The following is a 16,644-nucleotide window of genomic DNA, read 5'->3' on the forward strand; positions in this document are numbered from 1 at the left end:
TGAAAGCCCATTCCCTTTATGTTAATGACTCCATCCCTGGGATTTGGAACAAAATGCCGTAATTCGGGCAGCAGTGTGATGAATGCACCATTATCATCACCATCCTATTTCCCTCTTTTTAACTCAATGGCCTTACAACTACACTGCCATTATTAGTGCATGAATTCATTGTGGAGAGTGATTTGCAGTCGGATGCTCCCAATGCAGAGCGATGGAGTGACATTTGCAGAGAGTACTGGAAAAAAAGTTGTAAGTGCTGTGGCTCAGTTCATAGCACCCTCGCCTTTGAATCAGAGGGTTATGGGTTCATGTCCCACTCCCAGAAACCAAGAACTGTGATTGTACTCGAAAAGAGTTGCAATCTGTGACTGTTGGTAACTCGAAAGAGTTTTCATCCATTTATATAAAGTCCCCAATTTCTCAGCTCATGCTCCTTACAAGTACCTCTGGCATGTTGATATGAATTGCTTCCCTTGTTGTTTTAACGGGTGTTAAAACTGTTGGATTTGAGTGTTCATTTGCTAAAAATGTGCAATTTCAAGGCCAATCTATCTAGTTCAAGTAAGCTTTGGATTTACCTGATACATGCATGATGCAAACGATAAGGGGCGTGTGATGCAGTTTGATTAGCTGCTTTTTAGTGAGTGGTATGAAAAACACAATATAAGCCACACTCTCAAAAAAACTTCAATTCACAAAATAGAACCAATTACAACCCTCAAAAAAAAACAAATGCGAGAAAACCTTTGAAGGTTATAACAATCCTTCATTTTGATCATTTAATTCTCCACCTTCTCCACCAGCACCTTGGGCAGAATTTTGCTCTTGGCGTATGACTCAGTGGGGGCAGCCGGGAAGCTGAGCACTGCCCGCGATCAGCACCACACCACGATTTCATGCTGGCAGGCCAATTAAGGCCCGCCCAGCGTGAAACGCGGGCAGCAGTGCTCAGCGCTGCCTGTGTGGGCAGGGGGAGGGGGGTGAGCAGGCCAAGCGCGAACTGTGCACTTGCACGCGAGAGAGCGCTGAATAATCCCTCTGAGGCACAGAGCTGCCTCAGGGAGATGAAGCACTCTTTAAAAAAAATAAATAAAAATGTCATAGAGTCACACGAGGGGACATGTTTTGTCACATGAGCAGGGACATGTTTTTAATTCAAGTGTAAAATTTTTATTTGCAAAGGCCTCTTGGCCTTTTCGCCTGCCAGCCAACCGTAAGGTTGGACTGGCAGTGTAAATTTGAATTTAATTACCTTTTTAATGGCCTTACCAGGCCTTTTAATTGTTAGCGGGCAGGCTGCTGACTCTGGCGCGCGCCCGGCGAACAAAATATCGCGGGACTGCACGATGACGTCGGGACGCTTTCCCAATGTCATCATGCGTCATTTTACACTTGGCCAGGTCAGGCGCACAACTACCCGTCGAGCTTAATATTCTGCCCCTTGCAACTATTTTAGGGACTCCTGCCAAGGAGCTGTTGATTTCTCAACCTCCTTGCCATATTTCCTCAGGGGACCATCAATAGTCCTCCTAGATTTATACCAGCCTTGAGCATTTTGTTCCCTTCCCTATACATAGATCGGTGCAGGGACAGCACACCTTGGTTCCCAGCTGCACTGACATAATACAAGAAGTAATTTTACACACACACATGAACCAAACTACTGGCAGAAGTGGTTAAATCGCTTCAATTATTAAATCATATATTCAAGAATAAACCTCTAAACTATTCCATATTGTTGCATTCAAAATTCTTTCACACTTACTGGGACTAATGCTTCATCTGACAGGGGAAGGGCTACGGCTTCGGGAAGACTGTAAAACACGTGATAAAACGTCAGCTCTCAATCTTGCAGCTGCAAAACAGCTGTACACTCTTACTGCATGAAACAAGAAATTATTAATGAAAACACAAGGAGCACAGTCACCCACACAATACAGCTCAAAATTGAGCCAAATGACTTATTATAGTTCTTAGCAACACTCAGTGGAGCTGCCTCAAGGATGCTAGGTGGACAACATTACCAAGTTAACCCAATATTGACTAATCCTATTATTTACACTGGGCATTATGGATAGGCCTGATGGCTAAAAGAGGCGATACTTGATGTAATGTTGAAAAGCTGCATCACAGATTACTACAATCTGCAGCAGAATAATACAGCTAGGAGTGTTGTCTGGATCCATCATTTAACTGAAATGGTTATCTCAAGGATTACAAAATAAAAACAGAATTACCTGGAAAAACTCAGCAAGTCTGGCAGCATCGGTGGAGAAGAAATCAGTCAACGTTTCGAGCCCTCATGGCCCTTCAGCAGAACTGAAGCATAGTTTCAACAAGGGAGAAATATAAATTGGTTTAAGGTGGGTGGGGGGGAAGAGACACATTGAGGGTGTGGTGTGAGCAGATAATCAAAAGATGTCAGAGACAAAAGGGTCAAAGAGGTGTTGAAGGTGGTGGTCTTTGTCTGAGAAAAGTGCTAATTAAGAATGCAAGACAGGATATTCAAAGTACAGCTCTAGTGGGGGTGGGGTGGAAAGACTAAAGGTTTTAGTTTTAGATTTAAAAATAATGGAAATAGGTGGGGAAAGAAGAATCTATATAAATTATTGAAAAAAAAGGCGGGTGGGGGGGGAAAAGAAACGGGGTGGGGATGGGGGGAGGGGGAGTTTAAGATCTAAAGTTGTCGACTCCCACAGCTACCTCGACTACAGCTCCTCACACCCCGCTTCCTGTAAAGACTCCATCCCATTCTCTCAGTTCCTTCGCCTCCGTCGCATCTGTTCTGATGACGCTACCTTCAAAAACAGCTCCTCTGACATGTCCTCCTTCTTCCTTAACCGAGGTTTTCCATCCACGGTCGTTGACAGGGCCCTCAACCGTGTCCGGCCCATATCCCGCGCATCCTCCCTCACGCCTTCTCCTCCTTCCCAGAAACATGATAGGGTCCCCCTTGTCCTCACTTATCACCCCACCAGCCTCCGCATTCAAAGGATCATCCTCCGCCATTTCCGCCAACTCCAGCATGATGCCACCACCAAACACATCTTCCCTTCACCCCCCTTGACGGCATTCCGTAGGGATCGTTCCCTCCGGGACACCCTGGTCCACTCCTCCATCACCCCCTACTCCTCAACCCCCACTTATGGCACCTCCCCATGCCCACGCAGAAGATGCAACACCTGCCCCTTCACTTCCTCTCTCCTCACCGTCCAAGGGCCCAAACATTCCTTTCAAGTGAAGCAGCATTTCACTTGCATTTCCCCTAACTTAGTCTACTGCATTCGTTGCTCCCAATGCGGTCTCCTCTACATTGGAGAGACCAAACGCAAACTGGGCGACCGTTTTGCGGAACACCTGCGGTCTGTCCGCAAGAAAGACCCAAACCTCCCTGTCGCTTGCCATTTTAACACTCCACCCTGTTCTCTTGCCCACATGTCTGTCCTTGGCTTGCTGCATTGTTCCAGTGAAGCCCAACGCAAACTGGAGGAACAGCACCTCATCTTCCGACTAGGCACTTTACAGCCTTCTGGGCTGAATATTGAATTCAACAACTTTAGATCTTAAACTCCCCCTCCCCCCATCCCCACCCCGTTTCTTTTCCCCCCCCACCCGCCTTTTTTTTCAATAATTTATATAGATTCTTCTTTCCCCACCTATTTCCATTATTTTTAAATCTAAAACTAAAACCTTTAGTCTTTCCACCCCACCCCCACTAGAGCTGTACTTTGAATATCCTGTCTTGCATTCTTAATTAGCACTTTTCTCAGACAAAGACCACCACCTTCAACACCTCTTTGACCCTTTTGTCTCTGACATCTTTTGATTATCTGCTCACACCACACCCTCAATGTGTCTCTTCCCCCCCACCCACCTTAAACCAATTTATATTTCTCCCTTGTTGAAACTATGCTTCAGTTCTGCTGAAGGGCCATGAGGGCTCGAAACGTTGACTGATTTCTTCTCCACCGATGCTGCCAGACTTGCTGAGTTTTTCCAGGTAATTCTGTTTTTATTTTGTTTTGGATTTCCAGCATCTGCAGTAGCTTTTAGCTTTTTGTTTTTATCTCAAGGATTATATCAGCAATACAAATTAAAGCCAGATAAACTGTTGAATTGGTCATGGTCCAGGTAATCTGCATTAATGCTTATCCCCTGTGGATATTCTGCCCCCAAGGTGGAGTGCCGTGCCTTTTCAGCAACTATGATTTTGAGGGGTCACACAGCCAAGCAAGTGCAGGTCACAAAATTAGATGCATGGCACTTAGCAGCTAATGAGAATACCTTCATTTTAGAAACTGCGTTGGTGACTAGCACTAACATCAGTAAGGCTCCTTGATCATTTTAAAGATCTCAATTAGATCACCTCTCAACTTTATAAGTTCAAGAGAATATTAAAATTATACACCTTGTCCTGATAATTTAACCCTTTAAGATCTGGTATAATTCTGGGGAATCTACACTGTACCTCTCCAAAGCCCATATATCCTTCCTATCGACTTTGGCAGAAAATGTGTACTTAATGTGGCCACTCAATGGGATATTGGAAAACCTATAGGTAATATGTGAGATTGTTCAGTTGTAATGATACTGATACATTGGCTGGGATTCTGTGGGGTCAACACATGTCTGGTCCACCAGTTGGAGAATAGGCAGGTAACCCCCGTCAGTTCCATGGCAGTGGCCTGATGGAATCAAATGCTTTCAGGCACCTAAGTCATCTTCAGGCCTTCCAAGTGTCTGAGGTCCTCAGCAGGGGAAATCCTGCTTGGCAAGAACTGCCGGCCAGAGACTGACAGCTCCTCATACTACCAGCACCAGCAGGGGCAGATGGCAGCACTACCCCTGCCCGAGGCACATAATTATCGTGGGATCCTAGATCAAAGGTGAGCGAAGGCAGGATGGGGATCAGGAAATGAAAGTTGCAGGGGAGGGGGCAAGGGCGAGGGATTTCTTTCAGTGGCCGCCCCACTATTTGATGCAAGGATTCTCGATTGGGTAGGGTGCCTAGTAGCGGACCTGCCCGCTGCCACCCCGAGGTCTGCTGGCAAACCCAAATTGTGTTTGCTGGACAGCCTTCCTAGGAGGCCACCACTAAATTATGATGGGTTCAAGATAATGGGTGTCAATTGGCTCATTACTGAGCTTAATACACATGCTGGTGGCAGCTGCCAATCCTACGTCAGCTCCTTCCACCCTTCACCTTTATTGGGGTAGCTTTTGGTGCCACCGGGAGACTGACGCGTGACTGGCCGCCATGTTTCCCACCACAACGGGCTACATAAAATCCAGCCCATTAGTTTTTGTTTTAAAAACTGTGTAGAAAAAGCTGTAAGTTATCAATAAAACATTAATAGGTAATGCAATTCTAGCTTTCTTGGTATTTTTAAACACAAAACAGTAAATTTATTGCATTCCAAAAGCAAATAATAGTTTCCAATTCTGGGTTTTTTAATTGCAATATCTTAAAGCTAACACATTAATGGTATGGCACTGCATGTTGGTGCTCCAGCACATTGTGCTGACAATGATGCTTTACATGGTTAATTCCTGATCCCAGTTGTGCTGGCATTCGAGGTACAGAACAGAGATTAGGGGCTCAATTTTTGTGGAGGAGATGGGAAGATTAAGTCAGGGGGCATGGGGCACACGCATGAGGAGGCATTAAAAAGTTGCCATTCTTTGTAAACTTATCTGTCAAAAGGCTCCCAAATCCAGACTATGGTTCACGCTTCCTCCGAGGAGCCGTGAAACACAAGGCCTAGAAAAGCTGGTCAGACTCCACTGGTAATAAGGTGCCTATTCCCTTAATTGAGCCGGACAGGTTGGGAGTGCAGGGTACGGGCTTACCACCCACACCTTTATCCCACCCCAGCGAAAATTGATGGAAATGGAAATGGGTGCAGGAATTCCAGAGTTGGCTCCTGCTTGCCATTTTTAAATCTCACCCCACCTCCATTCAGATATGGATGGAGGCATGAAATCCGGGCCTAAGTCTCTGCATACTGGGGAAGAGGATCCCAGTCCAATCCCTGTCCAAAGCAGTGGTACAATTCATCATCTACCCCCAGCAATAGCCAAAGTAAAATTAAAGAAAATAGATTTAAAATCACATACATATTTGTATTAACCATGGCTGTAATGCTTTAGTTTAAAAGCGGTTAGTCTACTATCACTTTGTATTGTTAGAGTCACAGCTAGAGACATTTCAAAAGAACCTACCAGGCCACGGGTTGGACTGATAGAACGAGAACGAATGGGACTGGAACTTCTGCTTCGGCTTTTACTTGGCGACCACTAACTCAATAAAAAAGCAAAGATTACCAATAGAAATGAAGCCTTTTACCATAAGTTTAGAATAACTCTATCATTCTACAGTAACTGAGTACAATTCCCAAAAAATTACCATTAAAAAGTATGTCAATGTCATATGATTAAAGGGAGTATTTTTATTTTGAGTAATCCCCAATTTTATAGAAAGAAATACACACAAAGATTGTATACTTAAAAATAACTGGGTCTCTTTCCCCATTCCCCCCTCCAAAACTCAATCAAGAGGCGCTACTTTGAACCCAGGGGAATCTATTGAAATAGTAGAGGCCACAGCTTCAAACCAGCCTTAAGAGCTTATTTGGAAAACATACTAAAGATGTGGATGTGGAGTGCACAGTGCAGTTTCCTAGGCTCGCAAGATTAGACTACTAAACAAAATATATTTTAAAATATTCTTTAATGAATGTACTGGATACAAAGTTCTCTAGATTCGGGGAAGGTCTCCTTTAGATTGGAAGATAGCAAATGTAACTCCATTATTCAAAAATGGGAGGGAGACAGTAGTGGGACACTACAGGCCAGTTAGCCTAACATCTGTCATAGGGAAAATGTTAAAAGCTATTATTAAAGAAGTTATAGCAGGGTGCTAGGATAAGCTCAATGTCATCAGACAGAGTCAACATGGTTTTGTGAAAGAGAAATTGTGTTTAACCAACTTATTGGAGTTCTTTGAGGAAGTAATATGTGCAGTGGATAAAGAGGAACCAGTGGATGTACTGTACTTAGATTTCCAGAAGGCATCTGATAAAGTGTCACATCAAAAGGTTCTTGCGGAAAATAAAAGTTCATGGCATAGGGGGTAACATATTGACATGGATAGAAGATTGGCTGGGTAACAGGAAGCAGAGAGTAGGCATAAATGGGTCTTTTTCAGGTTGGCCAGATGTAATGAGTGGTGTGCCACAGGGATCAGTGCTGGGACCTCAACAGTTTACAATTTATATGAATGACTTGGATGAAGGGATGGTTGCCAAATTTGCTGATGACACAAAGATAGGTAGGAAAGTAAGGAGGCTATAAAAAGATATAGATAGGTTAAGTGAGTGGGAAAAGATCTTGCAAATGGAGTATAATGTGGCAAAATGTGAAATTGTTCATTTTGGCATGAAGAATAAAAGAGAAACATATTATCTAAATGGTGAGAGACTGCAGAGCTCTGAGGCGCAGAGAGATCTGGGTGTCCTAGTGCATGAATCACAAAAGGTTAGTATGCAGGTACAGCAGGTTATCATTTACTGTTATCATTTACTGTGAGGGGAATTGAATTCTAAAGTAGGGAGGTACAGTGCACTAGTAAGATTACAGTTGGAGTACTGGTCAGCTTATTTAATGAAGGATGTAAATGCGTTGGAAGCAGATCAGAGAAGGTTTACCAGACTAATACCTGGAATGGGTGGGTTGTCTTATGAGGAAAGGCTGGACAGGTTAGGCTGTATCCACTGGAATTTAGAAGAGTAAGAGGCGACTTGATTGAAACATATAAGATCCTGAGGGGTCTTAACAGGGTAGATGTGGAGAGGATGTTCCCTCTTGTGGAAGAATCTAGAGCTAGGGGTCACTGTTTAAAAATGGGTCGCCCATTTAAAATAGAGATGAAGTGAAATTCTTTCTCCCAGAGGGTCGCGAGTCTTTGGAGCTATCTTCCTGAAAAGGCGGTGGAAGCAGAGTCTTTGAATATTTTTAAGGCAGAGGTGGATAGATTCTTGGTAAGCAAGGGGGTGATAGGTTATCGGGGGCAGGTGGGATGCAGATTTCAGGTTACTATCAGATCAGCCATGATCATATTAAATGGCAGAGCAGGCTCGATGGACCATAGGTCTACTCCTATTCCTTGTTCATATTTGTTTTAAGGAGTGATATCATTATTAGGCTAGCAAGCATCAGATTATTGTTTCAAAAAGCAAAATTAATTGTTTTTTGAAGTTATATGTTGAATCTACTCACTACCTATCAACTATGACAACAGAAAAGTATAGATTAGGTGAACAGCAAGTATGTAGTACATGTGACCTATATTTCATATGGGTCTAAATGTGAGCTGTGCGCCAATTTGGACAAAGAGTAGTTAACCCAGTGAATTAGAGTCATTTCAGCCTCATATTGTTGTTTTTTTCTTCCCCCACCCCCCATTAGACTACTGATAATTTTAAGTAGAGGGGAATTGGCCACTTTATAGTCAGATTGTTACAATGATGCACATTTATATCATGTCATTAACATAGCAAAGTGTCCCAAGGTGCTTTACAGAAACGATTATCAAACAAAGTCTGACACTGATCCATATTAGGGGATATTAAATCATGTGATCAAATCCTTGGTCAAAGAGATAGGTTTCAGTGAGCATCTTAAAAGAATAGAGGTAAAGGGGTGGAGAGGTTTGAGGAAGGAATTCCAGAGCTTAAGGCAGCAGATGGAATAACCAATCATGAAGCAATTAAAATCAGGGATATAAAGGAGGTTACAATTGGATAAGTGCAAAGATCTTGGTAGACTTGCTGGCTGGAGGATATTAGAGATGAGGAAAATGGCCCTGGAGGGATTTGAACACAAAAATGAGAATTACAGCCCATAATCGGCTATTCCTTTTTAACCACCAACATAGGTTTCCCAACTCACCAGAGCTCCTCTTTTTGTGAATGCTTCTCCCTTAGCAATGACAGTGTCATTTTCTATCAGGGCTGGCCAGAGGTGATAGACCACCAGTGGAGCGGTGAAATCAGAATCATAGCTGCGCCGATACCTGAAGGGATCAAAAAAACGTTTTGTCCTTTAAAATTTCACAAGCAGTCAAAACTGTGCAATAAAACAGAATCTTACAATAGATCTACATAATGAGCGCTTGTGAGGAAACTATATTCATGTGTAAATTCGATCTTGTTGTCATTCCGTATGCCTTGTGCTGAATGTTTCATTGCGATTCAATCTTGATCCAGTTATAGCACTATCGCTCAGGTCAGGTGATGGTGCATTCAAACAAGCTGCAGTCCAGAAACTGGAACGTGTAATCCAGGCTGGCACTCCAATGACATATTGAGCGAGTGCTGCACCGTTGGTAGTGCCGATTTCAAATGATATTTTAAACTACCCTAGCAAGATTGAAGAACAGCAGGGCAGCCCCAACCCCCCACTAGTGTCCTGGCTAGATTTATACCCCAGCTATCACCAGTAAAACAGATCATCTGTTTGCAGACCTTGCTATGTGCAAATTGGGTGGTATATTTCCCTACATTACAGTAGTGACTACAGTTCAAAATTACTTCAATGGTTGTGAAGTATTTTGGGATGTCCTGAGGTCGTGAAAGGGCAATTCTTTCTTTTGCTTCCTCACTATTTGAGGTGGTTAACAGCAATTTTAAGAAATGAACTTGCTTCTGTCCAGTTTTGTATAGCTGTATTTGAGAAAAGGCTACTCGATCAGACCAGTTTCGCATACAAATACTTTGCACTGTGTCCTACTTTTGTACAATTTTAATTTCAATTCCTTAAATATTTTACAATTTGTATCTTTTTTTCCATTACACAAATACATAAAAGTGGTCATTTACCAACTGTGCCTTGCAAAAAAAATGCCAGCACATCAGAAAGTTACCTGTCAAATCCCATCATTTTTCACTCATTTCTGAGCAAATGATTAATTTAAAGTAAAGTTGTTAATTACTTTGTTACAATACAAAACAGAGAAAGGTTGTGACTCAAAGTTTTGGTGCACTTCTTAACAAAACTTACTTTTATGCTTAAAAGATAATTACGAATTCTGGGAATCTGAAATAAAACCAGAAAATGACAGAAATGCATGGTATGTTAATTAACATCCAAAAAAGAAAAGGGAAAGATTATATATTGGGGCCTAGAACTTAATAACCTTCCTTTATCTTTCAGGTGTTGATTAATCCACTGTGAATTTCCAGCAGTTTGTTTTGAGTTTTGATTTTAAATTTGGCCTTGCAGTGGCAGAGCAGGAACAAAGTGATACCGAATTCTGTCTCTATCATTTTATTATGGTTGTTAGTTATTTCAACTCCGGAATGATGCTCATGTAGTCATTAACCAAAAGACTAAGCCAGGAGATTTCTCAAGAGTTTTGCCTGCTAGTGTTACTTTTTGCAAGAGCAGAAACCCCTTTTCTGCATGTAAAGGCAAGTAAAGAAATTCAGGTTCATATCACCCATATCTATTTAAACAACTGAACAGGCTCAAATGGCTAAGTCTGCCTATGGCATAAAGGGAACTGGTGACAAATTACAGAGATAAAAACAAAAAACTACTGCCGATGCTGGAAATCCAAAACAAAAACAGAATTACCTGGAAAAACTCAGCAGGTCTGGCAGCATCGGCGGAGAAGAAAAGAGTTGACGTTTCGAGTCCTCATGACCCTTCAACAGAACTGACCTGCTGAGTTTTTTCAGGTAATTCTGTTTTTGTTTTGGATTTCCAGCATCCGCAGTAGTTTTTTGTTTTTATCTCCGTGTTTAATTGACTGCCACTCCTCTTCAACAAATTACAGAGTTGGACAAGTGGCTGTTTAGCCTTGTATAAAGTGAAATATACTTCAAAGAACTTGAGGACTTAGATCATCATGTACAAAAAGCTCATCTGGTGCAGTAGTGTAGCGGTTTTGTTACTGGACTCATAACCCTGAGAGCTGGTCCTAATTGAGCAGCTCCATGTGCTAAACAGCCTACTCCTGTTCCTATCCTCTGAAGCCAGGTCCATGGGATTATTTTTTCAAGGCTCCACAATGCTGTCAATTTTCTGCAAGGAGAGTTTCTCTCTATTTAGCCTACAAGAGAAAGCCTTCAAGTCAGCAGTCCACCAAATTCCAATACGAATTATAACTTGAGGCCATAATTACCAGTATCAGGAAAGACTGCTGCAGGCTGGGATTCTCTTTCTAGGAAAGCAAAGGCTGAGAGGCGATCCCACAGACCTTGGAGAGTTCACAACCAGGCATACATGGAGGATAGTCCAACAGGGAATTCAGGAGAAACACAGGTCGTGTAATTCAATGAATACAATAATAAATTCAAATTTATGTAGCACTTCTAATGCTGTGCAACATCCCAAGAAGATCTGCATTTATTATTTTTGCTGTGATTCGTGATGATAAAATATTTTTAAAAGTGAGGAAGTGGATTTAGATTTTAGAGACAGCAAATTTAAGGGGACAGTAGCAATGTTACTGGACTAGTAATCCAGAGGCCCAACTAATTCTCCGGAGACATGAGTTCAAATCCCATCATGAGGGAACTTAAATCCAATAAATGGAATAAGAAGCTAGTCTCATTAATAATGATCATGAAACTACTAGGTTGTTGTAAAAACCTATCTGGTTCACTAATGTCCTTCAGGAGAGGAAATCTGTTTCCAATATCACTTCTCTCCAGTATCATTGCAGACAAAGTAATAGTTAGGTTAATGCATTGCTTTCCCCTTTTTAGAAGAAATAAAGGCCGAGAAACAATTATTGGCAATATCAGTGGATAAATATTTACATTAATATGAAACTCCTCTGATTGCCATTTTTGGAAGAACACAAGAAATAAGAACAGGAGTAGGCCATATGGCTCATCCAACCTGCTCTGCCTTTCAGTATGATCATGGAAGGGTGTTAACACAAATGAAATAAATGGGTTAACACTTATGTTATAGTGGCCGATAGAGGAATGTCACACAAGTCCATTAAACCTCTGTCTGCTGATATCGCTGGTAGAGAAATATAATTGGGATACGAAACAATGGTGAGTAACTAGGTTAGATACCACTGATTGACCTGTAGCTCAACACATTTAAAGAATTCCCATTGAATGTCACAGCACCGATTGCTTTATGGAACATAAATATAAAAAGCCAAAAATAAAGTTTTAAAGACAGGTTGTTACCATCAGCAAGTTACTGGAATAAATTCCAACTACACCAATACACTAAATATGTACTATGAAAATGTCAAAGTGTCTCAAAACTATCTAGAAGCTTTCTTGTGGTGCCATTGTGGTTAAAATTATGTTAACTCCTCCAGGCTCTCTCCCTCCCAAAATGGGGACAATCCCCCTTCAATTAGGCATTATTCATGATTTATGGATATAAACATTTCATAGGAGCAGGAGTAGGTTATTTGCCCCTCCATGCCTGCTCTGCCATTCAATATAATCATGGGATGATCCTCTATCTCAACACTGTACACCCGCATTCTTCCCATCCCCCTTGATGCCTATAGAAACATAGAAAATGTTGACATTCTTGGACTTCCTACAATTATAACATCTCTGGTATGATATGCTAGGTTTGCTTAAAAGACTTGCATTTATATAGTGCCTTACACAGCCTCAGAATATCACAGCCAATGAGGTCCTTTTGAAGAGTAGCCAGCACTCAACGGTGCGGAAACGCAGTAGCAACTTTGAACAATGCTGGGTTGCTTAGCACACACTTTTTCCAGATGTGTAGGAGGAGGCAATTTGCTCACCACAAACACTAGTTTAGTTCATTGTGATAAAATGGAGGGCACTCTCACTTTTTCTCATTGAAAAGTTCACCATCTGTTGTGAAGGCAACGTCAAGCGGGGGCTCCAGCGTCTGCATGGCAAAGGCTACACGGCACACATCACGGATAAAACTGCTGATCATTATAAAGTCAACCTCAGGTGGGAAGGAAATCTTAGGATTGACACTCATGTTGCGGATCACATCCTGTTGAAACAAGTCTTTTTTTAAAAAAAACAGGCCATCCTATAGTTAAACATGTCTCATCCAGTATTATATCCCACAAAAATACTGGTGAATTAAAGTGAGACTTTCAGCTATAACATCACAGTTGACTTTAAGCTAGTTGAGGTCAGTGGCTGCCCTGCAAGTTTAGAAAAATTCACCAAACAAGTTAGAGATTCAGAACATAAGCCTGAAACTTCTGGTCGGCGTGCGGGAGGCTTGTGTCCCGACGCCACCGCGCGTCATTCCGATCTTCAGTTTGGTAGGCATGCACCGGAGTCGGCTGTGTGTCCGCTAAACAGTCAAAGGCCTGTTAAGGCCAATAATCACCTAATTAAACTGATTGTCTGGGCTGCCCGTCCAACCTTAAGACTTTCATTGGGAATCGATATGGAACTCATTGCCTGAAAGGTGGTAGAGACAGAAACACTCAACGCATTTAAAAAGAACACTTGGATATTCACTGGAGTGGTATAACCTACAGGGCTATGGACCAAGAGCTGGAAGGTGGGATTAGGCTGGATAGCTCTCCTACTGCAACAGGTGAGTGTCCTCCAGCCAGACTATTCAGCCTTCTTTGTATTGTGGGTACAATAGATGCAGCTTTAGTGGAATGGGTGCCCACTAACGGCAGTCTATGAAGTCAACGGAAAAGAAAATCGGCGTGGTATAAAACCGACCGCTAAAGCACTGTCATCTATTTGGCACTACTGCCCAAGATAATTTCACCCCGCCCTGTTTATTCATAAAGGAACTCAAGTCTGCTGCCATACTAAAAGAAGAATCCTCTTGGTAAGGGGAAACACAACAAAGGACAGATATCAGTCCAAATTAAAATCAGAAATAAGACAAGCTCATCATGACTAAATAAACAGGCACTAAAGATTTCTTTTCATTCCCCTTTTCTTTTGTGTGGATCAACCTGTAAAAAAAAAAAAATTCTGCTTCAAGACATTAATTAAAATGTATGAATGCTAAATACTGGCCATGTAAGCAAATCAGGTTAGTATTTGGTTTCGTTTAATGTATTCCAGCTGCAAGTTTTTCTCTTTAAAAATCGAGCTGCATCATTACTAATGTATATGGACCATGATCTGAAAAGGGCTGAGGGTCGATTAAGTTTGTTGTTTGTTTTCAGCGAATTGTAATAGTTACAGACGTGGGTCTGGGTATTCAAGGGTATTCCTGTACAGATATTTTCAGCTCTTGCAAATATCCAAAAATAAATGCTAGGATATAAGTTACCATCGCTGATGTTGCTATATGAGTGCATAACATTTCAAATTCCTCCACTATTTGATGGAAGCAATAATTAACACCTCTGTTAAAATACTGAAGGAAAGCATTAGTTATTCTGATCCTACCTTATGTTCAATAATCACTTCTATTTTCTTAAGCTGATATTTATGAGACCAACATAACAAGCATAAGAAAATTTTTCTGAAATATTTAGGGCAAAATTTTTAGTTCAGTGGGCAGGTGCACGCTGGACCCGACCGAGCGTGAAATGACACGCATTGACATCAGCCAAGCATGCCAAATTCAACACGTAGTCGCATGATAGTTCAGTCGGCGGGCACGTGCCAGAGCCAGCAGTGTGCCCGCTGACAATTAAAAGGACTATTAAGGCCATTAAGTAATCAATTGTCCTGAATTTTTCACTGCCAGTCCAACCTAACAGTTGACGGGTATGCGAAAAGGCCAAGCGGCCTTTGCATTTTTTTGGAAACCTCATCCATGGGCGGGATGAGGTTTCCAAAAGAAATACAAATAAAAACTTCATTTTGTAATTAAAAATATGTCCCTGCTCATGTGACAGAGTCACATGATGGGACATGTTTCACTAATTTTTCTGCTCTTTATCTTTTTTTAATTCTTCACCTCCCCAAGGTAGTTCCGTGCCTCAGGGAGATTATTTTACACTCTCTCACATGCATGTGTGAAGTCCGCGCTAGGCCTGCTCGCACTCCCTCCGCCCCGCACAGGCAGCGCTCAGTGCTGCCACTTGCGAATCACGCTGGACGTCACAGACTGCTGCCGATCATGGGCAGTGGTCGGCTTCCTGACCCCGCCCCCCCACCGCAGATCCCGCACACCAAGAGCAAAATTCTGCCCTTAGTGTTTCTAATCAACATAAATAATAAATATTTTAATATATGTTAAACGAAAACTGAAATTGAAAGATTCAAAACTATTCCAACTCTTTTTGATTTCCAGTATAAGTAAGTGGGTCAAAAACAGAAAATGTGGAAAAACTCACACTCAGCAGGTCTAGCAGCATTGTGGAGAAAAAAACAGAGTTAATGTTTCGAATCCATATGACCCTTCTTCAGAGCTTCCTGTAAGGACTCCATCCCATTCTCTCAGTCCCTTCGCCTCTGTTGCATCTGTTCCGATGATGCCACTTTCCAAAATGGCGCTTCCTTCTTCCTTAACCGAGGTTCCCCACTGTGGTTGACAGGGCCCCCAACCATATCCGACCCATCTCCCACGCCTCTGCTCTCACACCTTCCCCTCCCTCCCAGAACCATTGTAGGGTCCCCCTTGTCCTCACTTTTCACCCCACCAGCCTCCACATTCAAAGGATCATCCTCCGCCATATCCGCCAACTCCAGCATGATGACACCACAAAACGCATCTTCCCCTCACACCCCCCGCCACCCCCTCAGCATTCCATATGGGCTGTTCCCTCCGGGACACCCTGGTCCACTTCTCCAGCACCCCCAATACCTCATCCCCTTTCCATGGCACTTTCCCTGCCCCTTTACCTCCTCCCTCCTGACCTTCCAAGGGCCCACACACTCCTTTCAGATGCACCTCCTTCAATTTGGTCTACTGCATTCACTGCTCCCAATGTGGTCTCCTCTACATTGGGGAGGAGACCAAATGCAGACTGGGTGGCTGCTTTGCGGAACACCTTTGGTCTGTCCGCAAGCATGACCCAGACCTTCCTGTTGCTTGCCATTTTAACGCACCATCCTGCTTTCATGCCCACATGTCCGTCCTTGACCTGCTGCAATGTTCCAGTGAAACTCAAACTGGAGGGACAGCATCTCATCTTCTGATTAGGCACTTTACAGCCTTCCGGACTTAACATTGAGTTCAACAACTTCAGACCATGAACTCTCTCCTCCAAGCTCACCCCTTTTTTATCCATTCATTTTTATTTTTATCCCCTTATTTTCATTCATTTATTCATTGTTTTATCCCCTTTTTTATCTCATCTATCCCATTTTCTATCGTTTTTCCCCACCACTGCTCCCTCCCCCTGTCCCATCCCCTAAAGGGCCATCTGTTACTTGTTCCATGTTGTTCTTTCACACAATGTTTACCCTTGTTCTGCCATTATTGCATTTTGCTTTCTTACCTTTACGCCGCTATCAGCATCTTTGTTAGCACTAACCACTGCCATTAGCACTCCCTTTGTCCTTTAGTTCATGACATCTTTGTCAATCTCTCCTTTGTACCCACCTATCGCTGACCTTCTATCCAGCTTCACCTGCTCCACCCCCCTTAATCAGTATAAATTTCATCACATTTCCACTTCCCTTTAGTCCTGAAGAAGGGTCATATGGACTCGAAACATTAACTCTGGCCAGGATTTTC

General features: G+C 42.5%; 1 protein-coding gene across 1 annotated transcript in view; it reads right to left on the reverse strand.

Annotated features, from left to right (window-relative positions):
* The window catches only part of LOC144695542 (mitochondria-eating protein-like), a 73,579-nt gene that overhangs the window by 42,266 nt on the left and 14,669 nt on the right, over window positions 1-16,644 (reverse strand). Inside the window, 3 exon segments of the mRNA XM_078566806.1 lie at window positions 6,223-6,297; window positions 8,950-9,073; window positions 12,845-13,020. Of these exon segments, the coding sequence (XP_078422932.1) occupies window positions 6,223-6,297; window positions 8,950-9,073; window positions 12,845-13,020 (375 nt within the window).

The sequence above is a fragment of the Cetorhinus maximus genome, chromosome 1 (genome assembly GCF_964194155.1).
Source record: "Cetorhinus maximus chromosome 1, sCetMax3.hap1.1, whole genome shotgun sequence".
NCBI lineage: Eukaryota > Metazoa > Chordata > Chondrichthyes > Lamniformes > Cetorhinidae > Cetorhinus > Cetorhinus maximus.